Source organism: Hippocampus comes, unplaced genomic scaffold (genome assembly GCF_001891065.2).
Source record: "Hippocampus comes isolate QL1 unplaced genomic scaffold, H_comes_QL1_v1.1 scaffold93, whole genome shotgun sequence".
NCBI lineage: Eukaryota > Metazoa > Chordata > Actinopteri > Syngnathiformes > Syngnathidae > Hippocampus > Hippocampus comes.
This window is the reverse complement of record NW_017805481.1, coordinates 1,050,987-1,072,845: the sequence shown is the minus strand read 5'-3', so window position 1 is coordinate 1,072,845 and position 21,859 is coordinate 1,050,987. Positions and strand designations below refer to the sequence as shown.

General features: G+C 42.4%; 2 protein-coding genes across 3 annotated transcripts; one reads left to right on the top strand and one right to left on the bottom strand.

Moving 5' to 3' along the window:
• The first annotated feature begins 449 nt into the window (after nt 1-449).
• unkl (unk like zinc finger) lies at nt 450-11,614 on the top strand. Of its 2 annotated transcripts, none has more exons than XM_019875827.1 (14): nt 450-599; nt 2,444-2,653; nt 3,337-3,513; nt 3,964-4,097; nt 4,198-4,333; nt 5,336-5,453; nt 5,556-5,640; nt 5,895-6,043; nt 6,825-7,002; nt 7,076-7,165; nt 7,434-7,664; nt 8,239-8,423; nt 8,926-9,183; nt 9,273-11,614. In XM_019875827.1, exons 1-14 carry the CDS (start codon nt 535-537, stop codon nt 9,426-9,428), a joined length of 2,172 nt encoding a protein of 723 aa, XP_019731386.1. In that variant the 5' UTR covers nt 450-534; the 3' UTR covers nt 9,429-11,614. The 2 variants fall into 2 exon arrangements, with proteins under 2 accessions (XP_019731386.1, XP_019731385.1); XM_019875826.1 differs by having other exon boundaries at nt 454-599; nt 5,895-6,049.
• A 5,535-nt stretch (nt 11,615-17,149) lies between these two features.
• igfals (insulin-like growth factor binding protein, acid labile subunit) lies at nt 17,150-19,726 on the bottom strand. Its single transcript, XM_019875828.1, has 3 exons — nt 19,610-19,726; nt 17,697-19,533; nt 17,150-17,461 (listed from the first exon to the last, which is right to left on the bottom strand). Exon 2 carries the CDS (start codon nt 19,526-19,528, stop codon nt 17,777-17,779), a length of 1,752 nt encoding a protein of 583 aa, XP_019731387.1. The 5' UTR covers nt 19,529-19,533; nt 19,610-19,726; the 3' UTR covers nt 17,150-17,461; nt 17,697-17,776.
• Nucleotides 19,727-21,859: the final 2,133 nt, after the last annotated feature.

Sequence of the window (21,859 nt, the reverse complement as noted above, 5' to 3'; positions counted from 1 at the left end):
TAATTTTCTGGGTGTAAAGTTGTCCGTTTTCGAAATGAAATAGTGAAAAAGTTCTAGGTACTAATTTGTAATATAGATTTTGACCATTAAAAGAAATCAAGTGCAAGAATAAATCGAAAAAATTACCCACGAAAATACAAGAACATAATATAATATTCAGAGAATAAAGTTGGAATATTCCAAGAAAAAGCCATAATATTAATTTAATGACGTCGTAGATTTACCACGCACAACCCAAATCTTATGGGAAATTTTTAATTTGATGGGTATAGTGAAAATACAGTACTACTAGAATAGAAAACGTGGAAATCTTATGGTATAATAGTTTTTGTAACAATTATTATTAATCGTTATGATCATTTTACAAGAAAAAAAAGACCAAAATCATTCAGGAAATCCAGATTTTTTTTTTCCGTTTGAAGCGGATGCATATCTTCTGGCCACCACTGGGTGGCGCGCTTCGTCTGGGATGTGCATGCGCCGTCGTGGAGCAACAGATCAACGCGCATGCGCACTTGATTGTTTTGACTGAAAATGCCGTCCGTTTCGAAAACGGCGACCAATGCGTCTCCTCAAACCGAGAAACCGACCCACTATACGTGAGTATTGCACCGTTCTCTCCCACGCGTGCAGGGCGACTCGTGGGACTTGTGCGTCGCCCTCGCTTTGTTCCAACTCTTTGGTTGCGTACGTTTACGAATGTTGCTTTCGCAGGGCTTTGTGACTGCCCCAAAAAAACTGCGACTCCACGGGCTTGAAGACGACAGCTCTTTAATGTTCCCTGACATGGCGGACCTTGGCGGGATAGTTAAAACAAAACAAAACAAAAAAGAATACGCTCCGTTATGGTGCTCTTTCCCGCCATCAACTTTGCAGGCTAATCGTGGTTTTGCCAGGAGCTGCTAGCTCGCTACCCTCCGTCTGCTTGTCAACACCTCGGCCTTTATTTTTGTGTTTCCCCTCGCTCGCTCTCTTCTCGCTACGTGCTTTAATTGACGTACGCTCAAGGGATTCCCACTAGGGTTGCGTCGCAATGCGTTCACATTCTGCTACGTGAATAGGAGGCCTGACGCTAGTAACCCAAAACACATCCAGGGCTCGTCTTTCCCAACATGAATTGAGTCAAGTGACGCGGTTTACAAAAGAAAAATGTCACGGCAAAACACCAAACAACAAGAGTCCAAAAGTGAAAAAAGTATGACTATGAGTGAAAAAGCTTTGTCCGTTAAACTCTTTGATGATGTCCTTAATACTTTAAAGCTTTGACGGCCTTAAACTTTTTAAGCTGTTAAAAAAGGCGCCCCCACCTGCTGTTACGGGCTCTTTGATTGATCTCTGGAGACAGATTGTAGTGTTCCACAACATCCATCCATCTATCCGTCCGTTTTCCAATCCGCTTTATCCTCACAAGGGGGGTGCTGGAGCCTATCCCAGCCGTCTTCGGGCAGTTGGTGTGGGACACCCTGAACCGGTTGCCAGCTAACCCCGGTAGCCAATCCCGGTTGCCAGCCATTCTTTATTTGTTGTGCTCCACAACAAATAAAAAATAAAATCTACAATAAAAATGTACTCTAGCTTCTATAGAAAAAAAAGTTTGGTGTCTATCTTTTTCTCTTCTTTAGTAATTAACATTCGAACATGGTTTCATCCAATAAATGGGTTGGATTTCATTTGCAAATTTAAATGTCCACTGCAGTGAATGATTGAATGAAAAGAAAGACAAATCCTTCCATTTTACTTGGGCCACTTTGCACACTTTGGCTCTCATTAGTTCACAGAGACTCTTCAGGTTCTCTGTGCAGGGCGCCCGCTTGTTATTTCGGCAGCACAATGAAGCCTCAACCATGCGTTGCCCCCTGGTGGAGGACTATTTGAAAAAGTGCTTGAGTAGATATGCAGCAGAGCCGGCATTTTAAATGTAACCGACAAATCAGTTAATTTAATTGTGGCAGCCATAATTGCAATCAAGATTGAAATTTCATTCACTGTGCAGTCCTACCCCCTGGTATGCACAAGACAAGCCCCTTTGCGTTTCATTTTTAAAAGTCACTTCAAACCCTTTTTCCCCCCCTTTGGTGTCCAACAGAGCACAAAACTTGAGCCCTTATTTTTATTGTATTTATTTTTAACTTTGGTACAAATTTTTAAATTGTTGCATTCAATCTTTTTTATGTCTCGTACCTTCTTTCAACTGCGGTGTTGTTTAATGTTGTGTGCAGTTGATCTCTCTGGCTGCACTACAAGGCTACAGATATCAATTGCAAAACAAAATGTGTTTTGATTCGAGGTCACTTTTTTGCAATATTATTAGACTCTACCAAGTTCTGATTGGCAAGACAGATATTTTGATATTCTGCAATTTTTTTTTTTTTTTTTTTTTGGCGTTCCTCCGAGTCATTTAATTAATGTCGTGTAACCGGACTTGTCATTTCTACCCTTTCAGCTACTTGAAGGAGTTCAGGACCGAGCAGTGTCCGTTGTTCCTGCAGCACAAGTGCACGCAGCACAGACCATTTACGTGCTTCCACTGGCACTTTCTCACCCAGAGGCGGAGGAGACCCATCCGCCGGAGGGACGGCACCTTCAACTATAGCCCCGACGTCTACTGCACCAAATACGACGAGACCACCGGCATCTGCCCCGATGGAGATGAGTAGGTCGACATTCGCGATGCTCGTTTGCATGCTGGCGGTGATACTTGAAACATGCCGTGACCTCTGCCAAGAAGCTTTGTTGATGTGGAACCGCCTGTTGACTAGTTTGAGGATTTGCTTTAATGGGGAGTGGTGCCAGCAAGGTCTTCCCTGCTGGCCTTAACATGATCAGAAACACTTACCTACATGGCGACATTTCAATACCTTTAGTAAGGGATTTGTTGGGGTTATCACTGGCACATTAGTCATTTTCTCCCATTATTTTACCATTGTATCATTTCTGCCCAGGCCTTTGTCAACATTCATTTATTCATGCAGCCATCCTTTCATTCGTCCACCACTGGAACACATTCAGTGCAGGAGTCCACCCTCATGCATACAGTCTACTCGTTTGGAAAAAAAAAGTGTTGAGGGAAAAAAAACAAGCTCCTTCCATCAGTACGCCGCCCCTGACAATGGCAGCTATTTTTATATGACCTTACCTGTTGCCATAGCAACTGTTGCTGCTTGGGCTCGGTGGTGAAGTTGGTGCATGCAAGAAGTTAATAATGCAATATATTTCTAATTGGGCTCACAATGGAGTAATCGGGCTCACAATGGACGACTGTACTACTTTCTTTTGTTTTTTTTTAATCGTTTTATGTGGGTGGAAAAAAAACATTTTGTCCCCATCTCATGTCAGCTGCCCTTATCTACACCGGACCACCGGTGACACGGAGCGCAAGTACCACCTCCGCTATTACAAGACGGGCACATGCATCCACGAGACAGATGCCCGGGGGCACTGCATGAAGAACGGCCTCCACTGCGCGTTTGCCCATGGCCCTCATGATCTCAGACCCCCCGTCTATGATATCAGGTGACCACAGAAAAACAAAATACTGTTTTGCTTGCTGATGGTCGCGGAGTGAGGGGGGAGTTAAATTTTTATAGATTATTTTATAAATTATTTTTTTTAGACTTTTTAATTGCTCCTTTCAACTCTTTGGACTTCAAATTTCAGACTTTATTATCGGTTTAACTTGGTAATTAAATTGTACTTTTTACAGGCATGTTTTTGGTACTTTTTAATTATTCTTTTCAACTTTAAAATAATTGTTTTTACTTTTCAAATGTATTTTTGTTTTGACTTTTACATCAAAATTAAATTAATTTTCCAAAAGGAGAGGGTCAAAATATAAAAATAAAAAAAAGCTTTACAGCGTGATTCATTTCACTGCTTGGTTCATTACTTTAAAGGAGATAAGGTGCTCATAGTGCCCTGAATCAGGCGTAACCATGTAAAAATAATACTGAAATATGTGGCCAGAGAGATCCAAGCACAAGAGGTGCTCCAGAATGGACAGCTGGGCCCCGGCGAAAGTATTCCCGACCTGCAGCCCGGCGTGTTAGCCAGCCAAGCCATGATCGAGAAAACCCTGATGGAGGACCCCAGGTGGCAAGGTGAAAGACGCCAGTTCATGTCAAGAACTGTTAACTTTGACATGCTCTCTAGTGAGAACGTAAGATGACACTTGCCGTGCCCTTTTATTTTTTCCCACAGACACCAACTTTGTTTTAGCAAACTACAAAACGGAGCAGTGCACAAAGCCACCCAGATTGTGCAGACAGGGCTACGCTTGTCCGCACTACCACAACAGTCGAGACCGCAGGCGCAATCCACGCAAATACAAGTACAGGTGAGCAATTACCGTAATAAAGAATTACCAAATACAAAAACTAAACATACTACTTCTTGGGGGTGGGGGGGGGGTCCTTTAACCTGAGTTATTAAACTCTACATCGGTCAAGTCGGTATTGTACCTATGATTGCTATCATAGACTGCTGCTCACCAGCATCGAGACAACAACTCCCAAAATCATGTTTAATTTCTGATTTAAGTTGCTCAAAAATGTCTTTCATGAAATAGAATAGTACAGACATGTCATCGCCATTGCCAGTGGCCAAAGAGAAGTCTTTAATGGTTACATCAGCTTCTCAAAATCTATTTCAAAAGGTCCAAGAGCAGTGAGTGATGCAATAAAAAAGGGCAGTGAAATGGGCAGAAATGAATCTGAGCACAAACTTATTTGCGGCCGTGGCTGATAGGCTTCCTTCTGTAACAAAGCATTACAGCTATCGATTTTTTACAAAATTAGGCTCACTCAAATGTATCCAGGTGAAGCTATTTTCACTCATGATTGGCTCCAAAATATGCAGACTTTTAATCTTGCGGTGACTGAAGTAAAGTTGAATGACGGCTGAAGTGTCCAATACGAGGGAAAAGTTAATAAGAGGCTATTTTTAACACTTTACTTAGCTCATAGTTAATGATTTGTAATAAGTAAATAAAAATGACAGGCCAGGTGGGGAGTGACTAATCCTGTTGATTCGTAAAAAAAAATGTAAAAAACTGTTTAAAAAATCCATTTTGAGCCACCAATGAATCTAAAAAGCACCTTTTTGGAACGTGGGAGGAAGCCAGAGAGATGGAGTTCCTCGCCCGAGGTGCTAACAACCTTGCTGCCCCATTTTTGTTTGTTTTTTGTTTTCTTAAATTATATTCCAAATCGGAGTTCATCTAAATGATATTCATAATCTGAAATAAATTTATTGAACCATGATATTATTGTAATATTTCGAGGGGCGCCTACTGTGGATGAGAAAGGCAAACGTTTTCCATTGTAATATCACACAACAGGTCGACTCCGTGCCCCAGCGTGAAACACGGCGACGAGTGGGGCGAGCCCTCCAAGTGCGAAAGCGCCGACGCTTGCCAATATTGTCACTCACGCACGGAGCAGCAGTTTCACCCAGAGGTGGCTATCAAGTTTGTCCTTTATCAACACAACACGCAAGTATGACATTTGTATCTTAACTTTGCTTCTTCTCTCTCTTCCCGCCCCCGCGTCCATTCCAAGATCTACAAATCCACCAAGTGCAACGACATGCGGCAAACCGGCTACTGTCCCCGAGGGCCGTTTTGTGCCTTTGCACACGTCGAAAGTGAGTCATTCCAGACACTTTTAAAAACAAGTCGTAAAAGGAGACCAACTAGCATAAAAGTTAGAACAAACAGTTACTGGAATGGCACGAATTGGAGCGCAGACCCCAGTCAAGGTCACATTTTGGACAAAACAAAAACAAGCAAATGTTGCCCGCTCGATTTGTCTTAGTTTGTCTTTGTCCTTGTGAGTCAATTCCTCTGTCATAGAGGGGTGAGGCGTTTACGATAAGAGCCATCATGTCTCCCCCCACAGGAATCCCCTCCACCGAGGATACCATGAGCTCATTGCTAACGGCCATACATTCCAGCTCGCATTCCCAGCCAGGCCCTCAGCAGTATTCCGAGTGTCCGGTCGCAGAGTGGACGACGGCTGGCGGTTCCAGCACCAGCAACGGACAAGTGGCGAGTGTATGTCCTCCATATATAGCTTTAAGTCATTTTAAGAGTTTTATGAATCAATACATTCACACACCACCGCAACCAAGTACAACCGCAATGATAATCAGTGAAACAAATACCTCTCCGACAGTAAAGTGGGCACCATTATTTTCAAATCAAATGGAGGTAGAGCCATCGACTAAAAATGAAAAATGTCACCTCTGTCTGTCTATTTGATGGTATTGAGATTAAAAATGACTCACATCGATTGCCACAATGTTTATTATTGTGGTTGTAGTTTGCTGTGGCGTAGAACCGCATTGCGTTATACTGGGAGCTATTTTGACGGAATGCATTTTATTTCGAGCGTGGGCGAAACATTGTTAGATTACCGTATCTCCGCCAATAATGTCGGCGGCCAATAAATGCAGTAAACCAGAGTTCTTAGATAGGCACTCAAAAATAATGTTCACCTTTTCAGTCGTGCACATAAAACTTACCATGACTCGACCAAGAAATACCTCTCTTGTATTTGAATCAGTGATTCCCAACCAGTAGTCTTTCATTTGTTACCCAAGTTACCCAATTTTACCCAATTGGTGTGAAGACGATTTAACGACTCCCAAAATTATGGAACCCCCCCCCCCCAAAATGTATCTTTGTTCATCTCTCTATGCCGGCGACGTATAGTGACAGGCAGAGCAATTACATGCACTTGTGTGGCTGGGTGTGTACAGCAAGATTAAATGCATGGGAAATTAAAACGTGTTTTGTGTGTCCCTTCGCCCCCCTGCCCCCGTTTCAGACCCAAAACAGCGTCTTCTGCGCAGTGAACCCCCTGGCGTCCAGCTTCACCTCCAGCATAACGTCCAGTTTGGCTTCCAGCATCGGCTCGGACAGCTCCTCCCCGACCACCTTGTCCACCATGAACGCAAAAGCCACTCCCTTTTATCCCGGGAGCAACACGGTGGAGTCGGTCATAGGTACGAGGATGTCGCACATTTGCCTTTTTAGACTGAATGAGTTAAACTTCTCATATCCCCTCCCTCCACTTAGGATCTGCTCTGGACATCAACTTTAGTGACATTAACGTTGCGTCGCTTGATAAGGAGCTAGAAGAACAAGACAACAGTGTTGGACTGGAAGGTAAGGACGAGGAAATGTAGACATGACATGAGTGGGTAGAACAATCAAATTGGCCATACAATATAATAATGTGCACTCAAAATGCTAAGTAGAAGACTGAAGACAAGAAGCTTTACCCACAGAATGATATGAAACCCATGAATGTGTTTTTTGTGTGTACATTTGCAACCCCAATTTTTTTTTCGCCCCCCATGTCATGTCTTGGGCAAATCTAAAAATGAGTTAACCCACAAAGTGACCACTTAATCGCATCGGTGTACCGCCACAGGTCACAGAATGTTCAGCGGCTCGGCCCCGGTCAACATTCCCGGCTCGCTGGCGCGCTCGTCCTCCTTCAACTCGTCTTCGTCGCTGTCCACGTCGCCACTGAGCTCACTGTCGCAGTCGCACTCCCTGCTGTCCGGCGCGGTGTCGCATCACAACCACACCGCTAACATGTTGGCCAAGCAGGAACACGGCCTGCTGGGAACGCCCTCGTCTTCTTCCCAGAACTCTTTAGGTCAGTGCACATACCAGACATCCAACATAAGAGTGCAACAAAACGAGTTATTTGTCCGCGTCCAAACGAAATGATGTGGCGTGACCTTTTATGGGCAATTCGTGGACAAAAAAACCCCATCTAGCATGACTAAATTATTTTGTAAAAGGGCATGTACGTTTTGACATCTGTAATCAGAAACGGGACGAATACTTGTTTCCCAGCATTGGACATTCGAAAAGGAAAACATGAGGAAATTTGATGAAGCTTGATTATTATTGTAAAGAATGAAAATAAAAACAAGAAGAGATGGTAACGGAATTTCCCTCTGACTGATTTCATATTTACCAAATAGAGTTATCCTGTCACCCGAACACATGTTAGGAAATTATTTATTTGAACTGTTGGCCAGTGTTTTAATTTTCTGGCGTGGACTCCTTAACAGAAAAACGTTATACGATGAAATCAGCGAAGCCAGCAACCTCTTCCCATGGATATCAGCTGAAGGATTTCCATATTTTTAGCCCAGTAGAATTATAGCAGTCGTGATTTGAAATGCACACTTCAAAAGTGTTTGTTGACATTTTCGGTACAGGCTTGAACGGCGCTAGCAGCATTTGGGACTTTGTGAGCGGCAGCTTTTCCCCGAGTCCGTCCCCGGTCTTCAGCAGCCTGACGTCCGCGGCAAGCGGCGGCGACGTTTCACGTCTCTTTCGGGAACTGGATGAGGCCAAGAGGAAGATCAAACAATGGGAGGAGGCCTGGCATCAGGTCAAACAGGTACGCTTTCAAAAAAAGGGGCAAAGTCCTGCACGTGGTTGACAACCAAGCCGAACAAACAAACATGTCATGTGCTCGATGTCACGAAAGTGCTGTGCAGGATTTACGCCATTCTCAACAGTACACGGCAGAGAACAAATTTTAGTTCATTCAAAACAAACAGTGGACTAATAATGTTTAAGAATTGTCTGATTTCTCCCATTCCCTTGCGACTCATTTTAGGTGTCGGAGAACATTTTAGACTTTACATTTGGTAAATGTACTTGACATTGGCCATTCTCTGGGTCAGTGTTGGACGATCAAGAAACATTTTACAAACCGTCATGGCCTCACGGGGTTTTGTATAAAGGGCAAAGATGACGGGAATCCCGAGCCGACAGCTGGGTTGATAGATGAGAAGATGTCACTGATGCAGCTACGTCTGGTTCAAGAACTTGCAGCATTTTTCAAGTATTGGAATTTGTCAGCCTCCAAAAAAAAAAAGCTATCACTTCGCTCATAGGCATGCGAAGCCTGCCAGAAAGACGCCCACGAAGCCAAGGAACAAGCCAAGGCGGCGGAGTCGGAACGGCAGCTGGCTGAGCAGAAACGAGACGAGACGGAGCGCAAGCTGAAGGACCTTCGGGGCGACTTTGACGCTCTGTGCCGGGCACCCGGAACGCCGCTCCTGCGCAGCTACGGCGAGCTGGAACAGCTCTCCCTGTCCAAGCTGCACTCGCTCAAGAACCAGCTGCGCAACGACCTCGACCTTATAGACGGGGTAAGAAAAAAACAACAGTGCACCCCCCCCAAAAAATGCGTTTCTAACCCACTGATTTCGCATTTGTCTCTTCTCCCCTTCCCTAACAGGTCATATATCGGCTTCAGTCAAAGAAATGCGTAGTTTGCCAAAAGCACGACCGATGCGTTGTGCTGCAGCCATGCCAACATTACGCTCTATGCGAGAGCTGCGCGGCCAGCAAAGCCGAATGTCCCTACTGTCGAACAAAAATACTCAAGTGGTGATGTACGCTCACGCACGAGAGGTACTATGTCAAACGACTACGAATAGATATCAAATTTTGTATATTTCATACAACACTTAAAAGGTCGAACGAAATGATGCTAGACTCGTACAAATGTGTCGAACGGCGAATCTCGTACGGGGATTGGGATGTTTAGGTTTTGCTCATTTTACGTGGCCAACAGCTTCAGTTACCAAAAAAATAGTCAATTTGGCTACGACAACTAAACTCTACAAAAAACAGGTGCTTTCTCAATAAGTTCGGATATCATGGAAAACGTCATTCATTCAAAGTCAAACTCAATTGAAATATCTTAACGATTTAAATTTTTGCAATTTTGATGATGTGTCAGGAAATTAGAATATGATAAAAAAATGAACAAGCGAAATGATTTTTTGGGGGGATTGGCTTTCTGGAAACTGCAAGATTCCGATACATTGAAATGCAATTTCACTTCAAATGGCCTGTTTGAGTTTCTCAACAAATCTAAAGTGAGTTTTTTCTTCCCCCCCGACAGAATTGAATGTGTCCTGAATCTTCGCCATCATTTTCAAATGCACTTAAGTCAACATTCCCTAAATATTTCTTAAAGACACCGAGGAGGAGATCCCATGAAACGTATTTTGCATTCAAGACGATCATATTTTCTTGACTGTCACGATCAAAAAAAATAAAAATCCATCCCAGCGCATGGGAAGGCCAAATGACTGAGGTGATGTCACGCTTAAAATGAGCAACTTCAAATTCGACATCCACTTTTCCTTGCGTCTTCAATTGTCAAAAATTCCCTTGTGTTTTGGGAGAGCAATTGAAATTCAACACTATGCAGATTGAATCTTTGATGTAAACAAAACAACAACAAAACAAACAAAAAAAACACTATTTGTACTGCAAAGTTGTCAAGTGTTTTTCGGGTATTGGCGCTGAATGTTCCTTTTTACGTAAAAAAAACAAACAAAACAAAAACAAATAGTTGATATAAATGCAGCCAGCTAAGCAATTATTCTGACCAATTTCCCGAAGATTTCTTAATTGAAGCACTTTGTCGACGTGGGACTATTAAGAGGGTATCTAGACATTTTGTTGAAGCTGCTTTGTCGGGATTCCTTCTTTTTTTTTAACTAGTCATACTTTTTATAAGTATACCTATAAATATATATATATAAAGAGAGAGATAATGCGCTTTTTTGGTGTGTACTGTGAAACATAAATGGACCATTTCATGTTTCCTGTTGTTTAAATCATAGCATGATTCTGCATATTAATTAAGATTGAATAGGAAACTTCAAGTATTTCATTGTTTCTACTTTCATAGTTCGATTTATAAAATAAACGAGAGAGAAAAAAAACAATTGCAAACTTATGATGCATTTTAGGCCGAACCAGCAGCTGTAAAATGCGTCACACGCTATATACACATGGTTCAAATCAGTTACTTTTGTTTTTTTTTGTGAACATTTATAAGGAGGAGCATGTATTGTCTTTTTGTGTGAATGTGTGTGTATGTGTAGGAAACTAGCCTCTAGAACATATCGGCCTCCAGCTCTCAAGTGCCTTAAGCTCAAATTGTAGACGCGGAAAAGCTCCTTTTTGGTGAAATGTGTTTAAACCTGACCATACTTATATCCGGCCTAATTTAATTCCTCTTATTTTTTTTCATCTTATTTTATTCTATTCTATTTTGATGGAACATCACCAGCGCCTGCGATCTTTGCCGTTGGCCGCAGTGCTCTTCCCGTGCAGCTTTGCTCTTTTGAGATTAGCTCTTTTCTTTCCTGGCCGTATGCAAAATAAAGGGCACCTTGTATTTGTACCGAAAAAAAGCTCTTGGGACAATTTCCGTGATGAACGTAATTGAGTCCGTCTAAAAAATGACCTTCTACTGTGTTCATGAATCGCTCTCGCTTTAAAAAAAAAACAAAAACAAAAAAAAAACATAGGAAGTGTGTCTCCAGGTGCAAACGATTTAGCTACTTGTTCACTAAAGCTACATGTTCATTTCCATTCCCCGATGGGACAGGAAAGCAGCGCCGCGGAAAAAAAAGTGCATTTTTATCAGCTGTTTGCTGAGTTAAAGAAGCGGGCCATAGTCAATATGCACCAGCTGAAGCGGGGTACACACACAACGATTTTAACATCTTAACCTTTTATTTTATTTTTTTTCATGGGCCCACACATGGCGAGGGTAAAAAAAAAAACACAAGTGTATACTTTCTGCTCTTACAGCACGACCGCTTCTGATCAGATCAAGGAAGGACCACCGCAAGATAATCGCTCAGAATCATTTATAATTTATTTTTTATTTGAGACATTGGATAATTGGGTCTTTCCATCCCTGTTGTCGGTATGTGTGTACCCCGCTTAAGCCAATGGCTAGCAGTATGTCAATGGAAAATTCCGAGAAATGGGACCAGACCCCCACCCCTTCTTTTTTTTTTTTTTTTCTTCTGATGCTGCCTTCCAGAAAACTGAGAAGTCGGGACACTTTGGAGTTCAAACGACGACGTCTTCACCACAATGACGTCATCGGTTGTTATGCGTTATTTATCGGGTCTTCTATAGCAGGGGTCCCCAACCTTTTTTGCCCCACGGACCGGTTTATGTCAGACAATATTTTCAGGGACCGGCATTTAAGGTGTGGCGGAAATAATACAACAAAATAATATGGTATGAGCTGCATGAAAATTGTGGTGTTTTCGAAATATAATAATAAACACAAGGAGCGTCTAATCTGGCCGCAACACTCTGATCGCTATGGTAATGTTTAATGCCTTCAAAATATGATACAATGCAAATTCAAAGTTCTCAGAATATTCAGCCATAACTTTAATCCAGTTGTCTCGAACGTACTTTTAAGGCCGCCGTCATTTGCGCTCTCCAGCAGTTTTATTACTCATTTTGCGAGCTCTAGCGTTTTGTTTTTAGCGTAATCGGTCACGTGACGAAGAAGCGCGGCTTGACGTGTGTCAAGCGTGACACAGACGGATGTAACGGAGAATCCGGTAATTTTTCAAAATAAAACATCTTTCGTATTCCGAAATAAATAAAACGGAATTAAGGCAAGTTCTTTCTGTGCGGCCCGGTACCAAATGCCCTGCGGACCGGTACCGGTCCGCGGACCGGCGGTTGGGGATCCCTGTTCTATAGAATCGCATGTTTCGTGAGAGTCTTTTCATACACCGTTCTGTGACCCGCTTTCGTTCGTAAATCATAACACACCCTGCTTAATTCGTGTCTCGACCCGAATGAATCGAAATGATATTGAAAATGGAAGGATGACTCTTCCATCTATAGAATGTAAAGCCACTGATGTTGGTTTCCCAAAAAGACTGATTGAACAATGTAGGAAACATAATACAAAATTTGGAATAACTTTATTTCAAACTTCTACACTGCACTCCAGACACTCAACTAATTGTATGCAAGCATTAAAGTCAGTATGTCCACTTCATGTTAAGAAAAGGGAGAAAAAAAAAAAAGATCAGTCTATTTTTGTCTAGACTTTGGCCATGTTTTGTTTACGTTGAGACAGTACGCTTTGACTTGAAGACCCAATTGAAGCATCTAAGCTTGCCTTAAGCACGAATCGGTATCTTCCGACTTCCCAGCAGCCTCGAACGCAGTGCTAAATCCTTTTTTTTTTTTTTTTTTAAAGTCAAGGGACAAGCTTGTTATCTGAATGACAGCGCGGCAATCGACATCCACTCATTCCCGTACAGTTTGTAGGAAAAAAGGCCTTCTCAAAGCCTTGAGCCGTTTGAAAATGGACGATAATCAATCCGAATATACTGTAATCGTGTCAAACTGCCACAGTGTATTTCAATTGATTTTGTTAAAAGCTCATTCATGACTACTGTTAAAAAGTATGAATGTAGTTCCTTCACAAATTCTTTTTTTCCCCTCCCCCTTTTCAGTCATTTGAATTACATTTGTAATACGTTCGGATTTTCGGAACTGCCCTTGCAATGATGTCGCAGAGACCTGTACTGCTGTAAATTGTCACGAGTTTGTTTACGTGCTTTTATTTGGGGTTTTTTTGTAACTGTTTCATTTGACAGAATCCTTTGGTCTTCATATTTTTGCTTGTAAAAACATAAATAAATAAAATAAGGATGTCTCACTCAAATTTTAGAAAAACAAACCAAAGTGATGTTTCCTGTCGCTGTCCAGGTATTCCAGAAGATTGTCCCTTCTTAAAACGGAACGCCGCGTTTCGCTGGCGAGTACAATTTAATTCCTTGCGAGACGTAGAATTCTGTTTTTGAGGGCATTTATTATTTCACTTAGCGGCTTAATAACAACTCTGCTGATGGCTTTTGCTTTCAACATCGACACACTTGAGCCCGTGTTCGTTGCCGTTTGACCAAAGACCTGTAATTTGTACTTTCACCTCGAAATTTTTCTTTCAGTAAAAAAACGGAAGTTAGTAAAGGAAGGAAAAGAATCACCTGCTACCTTAAATAGTTAATTAGCAGTCATAAATTCTTTTTCTCCCGAGTTGACAAAAAATACAGACAAATCCCTTCGAATTGTGTTTTTATGGCCGGTTCAAAGGTTCTGTTCAGGACAGTGAAGGAAGTGAATGTGACCCTGATGCGGCCATATCGGCTTCAGTTTTCAGAAGTTCTCTTTACTCGAAAGGGGTTTGTAACAGTGGGTGGTTTATTAATTTATATACCGCACGGTGCTTTTGATTCACTGTCCGTAAAATGAGTTTGTGTGGCAGATACTTATCCCATCAAAACAATCCAAAACGTCCACTTAGTAAGCACTGCAGTTTTGTCGTAACTTTTTGTGCCTTTTTATGATTGGAGTTTAATTAGTCGCTCAGAGGAAAATCAAAACATTTTTAACGCGGCTGTTTAGTTCCGTCTGGAATTCAGAACATTCAAGAGTGAGAATTCCCCCAAAAGTGCCGCTAACGATGCTAAGCAGCTCCATGCATTTGTTACAAGCGTCCTGTTTCGATCAGATTACGTTATTGGAGTTTACATCTAAACCGCTCACTCGGACAGTGACATCAAAGTTCAGAACCTTGAGAGATTTTCCTCACGACTTGATTCAATAGCCGAGAGTATTAGGGAACGCAGACGGAAGCCATGTCGCTAACCATGCTAAGCGCTAAGACTGCATGGATAATCAGCTCCTCGGACATGAAAACACGTGTTCACAGAAGCTCAAGAACAATCCATTACACAACTGCCACAAAAGTCTTGAGTAGCATGTCTCCATAGCTAAAATATGCTCAATTAGCCTAGCTGGCTAGCAACTCTTCTGCCGTTTCCCTTCTCTGGCCATTTTAGTTTCAACTGGTTAATGGAACAAATTTTCACTGCGCAATTTCATTTGTTTTGTTTCAATAGCGAATGAAAGCGTAAGTGAAGCTAATTCTAGAAAGTGGTCTGACGTTGGTGTGGAAAGGGTCTATGTTTCCGCCACGGTCTGTATTTACCATCCCATTCAAGACAAGAACTTAAAAAGACAGCAATATTCAGTCGTTAAAGATGTAATTTAGATCAATCCAAATGTGAAACAAAGCGCACCAAACAGGAAGAATCTTGTAAATGTAAATGCACACGGCATACTGTACTTTTGAATCTGTTTTGCATTTTAGTTGTTGTTTTTCGTTGTTTTTGAATGATATAAACATGCGAGCCTGAAGATTTATGCAATCTTGTACACGTGTAATGACGTTGAGTGAGATGTTGGAATTGAAAATGACTTTACTAGTGCAATTGTTGTGGAAATAAAAAGTAAAAAAAAAAAAAGAATCTGAATGTGGAACCGGCTGTTCCATGTACTGTAGACATGTTATTATTTTTGTTAATGTTTTGAAGCCCTGAAATATTGAATGTATTGTTCTAAATTAGATATTCAATGAAGAGGTCACTGGAATATTATCATTACGGAGTGCAGTTCATTCATTTTGATGTAGCATCTAGTTGTAAACTGCTATTCAATAAAAACAAATGTATTAGCACTAAACTAAAGGTGTCCCCCCCGGTTAACGCAGTGCTCGAATGGAAAATAGATTTAATGGGATTATTCCTGTCAGTGCGTTTGAATATTTGAATATTTTTATGATCATCTGTAGGAATTCAAAATGAGAATCACAAGAATTTTACTGTCGGTATCTTGATTTTGTGTTCTGAACACAAACATATTGTATAGGTGCAGGTTCTAGAGTACTGTACTACCAGAGTTGTTTTTCTCTTATTTTTTATTTCTACATTAAAGATTGTGTACTGCATATTTTCTATAGTGGATGACTAGTTTGTTAACACTTGTTAAATTGTTACACTAAAGTGTTGTAATGGTTTACAGAGTTCACAAGATTATTTTTTATCATCTTGACAATTAAACAAAGTTTTCATCGATGTGTGATTATTTTTTTCAATGTAATTGATTTAGCCCTTCACAGGGAGATGTAATTATTCAATACAGTTGATTCATTATTTGCTCCTGTATTAAGTACTTTATTGATTTCCCGCAATGATCAAAATGTATTTAAAAGTATATACACTTGATATCTTAATCTAAAGGAAAAAAAAATCAATTACAAAACAAAACTTTCAGGGCTATTTACCTTGCATTCCATTCCCATATTACACATCGTTATCTATTGTTATCGGAAAGTGAAGAAAGTACTGTAAGACTTATTTAAAAGGATTCTGGCCAAACTTACTTGTGAGTTGATTGGTAGCAATTCATGAATTTTGGCTGGGAAAGCTAATCCACTTCCAATGCAAAGTTATTTCAAAATCAATTTTAGCAACTTTCTGATAAAATGCATTTTAAGAGCCAGTAAAGAGACTATGCCACTCCTTTAAAAAGCAACGAATCATACATACTTAAAAATTAAGCAAGTCATTAGGTTCACCTACTCATCACATGAAAACATTTTGCCCCCCCAACCCAAATAGACCCACGAATAAGTTTCCCATGATAAATTGGTGCAGTTTGTCGTCCTCCCACCAGATGGCAGCCTATCCCTACTGTGCACGGGTTAAAAATCAAGTCCCTTAAAGATCACTGTTAAGCACTTCATACCTTAAATATTAACGCAGCATTATTAATTTGAAAGGCTTTTATTATCATATCAATGTGCGCATTTTAGTCCGATAAAAGGGGTTGAGGACAGTAATCATGCTTATCATTAATTTCTATGCCTCGACAGCTGTCTTTTGTGATGCCTTCAATGACGTCCAGAGAAAAACTAACTAGGCTAATCCTCGAAAATTAGCTTTAATTATTTTTGTTGGCGTATGATACATTTTAAAAAGCCTTACGTTGTTGAGGAACTGCACAAAAAACTCCAAAGGCGTATGCTGATGTGACGAGCTTGTTTACAGCGTTATCTACGTCACCTGAAGTGTAAAAGGAACAACTTGGCTTAAACGCCGCAGTCTGTGAAAGGGGAAAAAGTCAAGTGGGCATCATAGGACTGTTTTCCAAGGACTTTTTCATTTTCGTTTCTACAAACTTCTACAATGGTTCGAGCTTGAAGCAGAAATACGTGCTCAAGGTAGTCCTCCCAAACACAAACTATCTTACGATGATCACCTCAGCGACTCCTGTTATTTACCTGCAACTTCAATTATCTTACCTTGCTCATTAAGCAACATGTTAGCTCGCTACATGTATACACAAGCTACCTGTACTGGAAAATGTGAGAAACAGATCTCCCGTTTTGACAAATTACACCCACAGTAGTAACCTTTTACTTTTAACGTCACATCTTTATGACCGTGTTGGTCCAGATTGCGAATTAGTGTACAGTATTTGATAAGCGGGTCGATGGGATTTGTACGTAAATCGGGACGCTGCATCCTGCAATAAAGGTGGCAAACAAACAAACAAAAACAACTGGTAAATGTACCGATTTAACTCCTTTTAATCAGGTAAAGGTACAAAAGTGTAGACTTCAAATGACCTTCAGTACAAAAGTCAAATGTGTTTATACCTTAATACTTATCACCACTGCTTGGGACTTAAAACCAAAGACCCTCCTTGTAACTCTCTTGTTGGTCGACTGGAACTGTTGTGTTGTTGATGGTGGTGCTCTCAAAAAAAAGGGCGGCAGTACAGGTTTTGATGCATTTATTGCACACTCCATTTCTTACAGCGCAAACTATTTTAAGGTAAACATTTTTCCAGCCATATCTACTTGCATGTGACATTTTTTTGCCTTTTTGCCATTTTTTTAAAGCCTTTTTTTGTGTGTGTCTACGATGTCTTAAGTCTAGTCTAAGATGACTAAGCAAATGGATTCTTGTGATTTGTTTTTTTTGTTTGTTTGTTTTTCAAAGTGATTTGGCTCACTGTTTGGAACCACCATTGCTACTTGCATCAATGTATGGCTGCTCTGCACGTTTGGAAGAGTTCGGCGTCAATATCTCGCAGGTCCTGACCTGCGAGACGTGTGGGGCTAGCGCACGTTATGTTGTTGTGTATGGTGATGGTGGTGTCAGGCTCTTCACCCTCGGCGTGGGTCTCTACTCGTCGAGGCACCACATTCGGATTCCTCAAGATGTAGGTCCTCAGCGAAGTGGCGCCGCAGTCGCATTTCCAGCGGTTTCCCGACAGCAGAAGCTTCTCCATGTTTTCGGAGAAATCCGGGACGAGGCTCGTCAAGGCGTTTGCTCTCAGGTCGAGGTAGCGCAGCCTCGGAAGGAGAAGCTTGGTGCCGTTGTGCGGAAATTGGCGGCATTCGTTGTTGGACAGCAGCAAGTACTCCAGATTCTGAAGACCGGAAAATGTGTGGCTGGTGAGAACGTCTAATTTGTTGAAACTCAAGTCCAATCCCAGCAAACCCGCCAGGTCTGCAAAGCTATGTCGTTCCACAGTGGAAATGTTGTTGTGCTGCAGGAAAAGTCTGCGTAGACTTGACAGCCCTGTGAATGCTTGACTCGTCACTTTTGTCAGACAGCCTTTGTCCAGATGAAGGCTGTGCAGCTTTGACAGACCTTTGAAAATCTGATTGGGTAGACTCTGGAAGCAGCTTCCCGACAGATTTATGACGGCCACATGCGAGAGTCCCGCGAAGCTACCCGCTTGTGCCTCCTGAACTTGGTTGTGCTCGAGTTCGAGAACCTCCAGATGTCCAAGGCCTTCAAAAATCCTTTCGCCGAGGGCACGGATTTTGTTGTGGCTCAGACGCAGTTCCTCTAAGAACTGCAGATCACGGAACGTCCTGGGCCTAATTGCGGGGATTGAGTTGTTGGAAAGACGTAGCACAAGAAGATTGTGCAAGCCCAAGAAGGTGTCATCATGGAGGGTGGTCAGTTTGTTGTTGGTGAGGTCCAACCATCTGAGAGCTCTCATGCCTACAAAGGCCCTCGGCGCCACTGTGACAATTTGATTCCGTGCCAGATAAAGCTTCTGCAGTTTCACAAGCTTGACAAACACATTTGCCTTGATGACTTTGAGGAAATTTCCCGTTAGATCCAATTCTTTAAGCTCGCCGAGATTTTGGAAAAGCTGCGGCTGCAGGTAGGCGAGTCGGTTTCCCGCCAGGACCAGTTCTCTGAGACCTTGCAGGTCTTGGAAAATGTTCTCGGGCAAGACGGCTATCGAGTTCCAGCCCATGTTTAGAAGCCACATGTGCGAGAGTCCGGAAAAGAGCCTCTCCTCAATACGAGTGAGCTGGTTGTTGTGCAGACTGATGGAAGCGAGGTTCGGCGTGTTCTGGAAGACGATACCTGGTAACGTGCGCAAGCGATTACGCTCAAGGTGAATGTGAGCCAACGACCGAAGTCCTCGGAAAGCCTGAGCGTCCACGGTTTCTAGCTGGCCGCTCTGCAAATTCAAGAAGTGCAGATTGCTGAGATCATTGAAAGAGGCCGCCGGCAACGCGGTGAAAAGGTTGCCGTCCAGCCAGAGAGAGTGAGTCGCTCTCGGAATGTCCGTCGGGACTTGGGTAAAGTTGCGGACGCTGCAGTACATGTTGAGTTCCAGGCTATAGTCATCGTGCAGACAAGAGCATCCCTTGGAACACGGAATCGGTTCTTCCGTCGTCGGGCTGGGTTCGGGCAACACCGCCGATGTTCCCAGCACCCACAATGAGAACAGCGCAAGGGTTTGCAACGTAAGGGTTTGCATCCCAGCTGTGGAATGATGGGCTGGTTAAATTACAGCATGGGAAACCCGTCCTGAAAAGAGTCACAGAAATAAATGGCTTACCTTAAACCTGGAACGTCTCGCTTGTCGGAGCGCAGTGTGCAAGCAGCGGAATGACACAACCTTGTGCAATCGTTTGTGTACTGAATGACTGCAAAGGCATGCCCCGACCAATCTTTTTTTTTTTTTTTTTTTTTTTTTTTTTAACCAAATGTGTTTGGTTAACGCAGTTCCTTCCATCTGGTCTGAGTGACCCTCACCCTTTCAAATCCACCACCTCTCCTAAAACAGAGCTGTCAATGTACTTCTAGTTGTATGTCATTGATATATAATACAATCTTTGTCCACCCAGTCGTGTGATGGCGGCTTTTGGCGCTTACTAAAGTGCTCTCGTTGAGTGCTGTAGAGTAGACGAGATCAGATAAACCTTGTTGCACTGGACTAACTCAAACAACGTTGTATACATTGTCCATTCAACCCCCCCCCCCACCCCCCCCCAAAAAAATGCTCGTCACTGTGACGTTAATTCATAATGTCAAGCATATTCTCTCCTTTTTTTCCCCTCATTTGCACAAGAGACTCGATAGCAGTGGAGTTCCAGAGGGCCGTTTCCTAATCTGTGATCATAATGGCTAACTTTTTGTTTGCTCTTTTCCTCTGTATCTTGGCTTGTTTTAGACAGCCATGAACTGCTGATGCTCTTGAGGACAAGACAACCAAATTTAGATAATGCGCGTTGTGCGTCTGTGTGAGGCACATGAATGTCATTGATTGATTGACACCGTGAAGAGGATTTTGTCACATTGATGCAGGCGGTCATTAGTCAAAGTCGTCATTTGTGAAAAATCCGTGACACCGTGCTCATGTCACGTTTGCAGAATTTATTGGGGAAGTACTTTGGAAAATGGCGTTCTGAATGGAATCAAGTGCGAAACGTTTTGTCCAAATCGCTACTCAGATCTTTGAAAGAGTTTCCATTGTAGCCTGAAAACCGGCTTGTGACTGTTTGTTCTCTCTTTGTTTGTTTGGTATTTATGATCTTAGGCTATTATCCAAGTACATGGTGCTCAGAGCTAAATAACCTTTGAAACCTCCCAACTGTGGCATGTAACCATAGCGACAGGGTCATGTTACGACGGCGTGACGTCACGGCCGTAAAGTGAGCGGTTGCCGAAAAGTGTTGATATAAAACGTGGCTACTGACAATAAACGGCAGTGAGCACAGAGTCAGTCTCCACAGATTTTATTGAACATAACACGAACGTTTCCCTTTTAGTGTGAAAATTAAGTGTACAACCAAGCGTTGACGGTACATACCATGGAATAGTTTTATATATTTTTTTTTTTGTGAATTAATCCACTCAAGCGCAATCGTGAAACCTCAGTCAGTTGTTCAATCTCAAATCACAGCCACCACCGCCAAGCATCGGCAAATTGGTGGACCAACATTTTTTTTTTTTTTATCTGTCACGGTTCACAGTTAACTGGAGTGTCCATAGCTTAGCAGATGTGCTAAGCGGCCTTTCACCCCGTGCAGGTGTGCTCACTGCTCTTATATGTGGTGCCGACTCAAAGCCCTTTGACAGCCAAACACGCCCGCGGACCTTCCCAGGGGCTATTAATAGGTACCGAAACTCGCTTTATCTCAAGATGGCGGGGGCGACATGTCGGAGGAGCTGCAAATCAGCCATGCTTCATTCATTGATTGTGACCTGTGTGACGAGATTCCAATTGTACCAAACGAACCGCTGACGCCTCCTCTTTAGGCCATCGGTGGTGGCTAACGTGTCGCGGTTTGCTAGCATAGCTGCCCTTCTGTGCCACTACAATGAGTCGTCGGTTCACGATGGTGCCCATATCCCGTCTACAAGTTTGCGCAACGGCGTCAAAAATACCTCGTCATGAGGCACATTGAGATACCGCCGTGGTTAATGTTTTAATTTATATTTATATGTACGGCCTCGGCTCGAACTGACTAGTCGAGGCTCCTTCTCCGCATCGACATTTAAATGCTTGAAGTGAACGACTCGTTCAACACGTGTTTTTTGACATCGAGTCTTCCAGTCGATTAATTCACAGAAGATTTATCGACTCGTCCATCTTCTGCCGTCGCCGAATTATAACGCTCAGTGGCGCAGCGAAATGACCAGCAGACAGTCCTCAGATTTCTGCTTGGGTCCGAGCGTACAAAAAAAAAAGCCGGTGGTGGATGAGAATAGCTGTTAGCTTGCTTCCCTCAACTCTCCTCTTCAGCAGTCGTTTCGTTTTGGCAATGTTATGGTTGCTGCTTTAAAAAAAAATATGCAGAGAAAA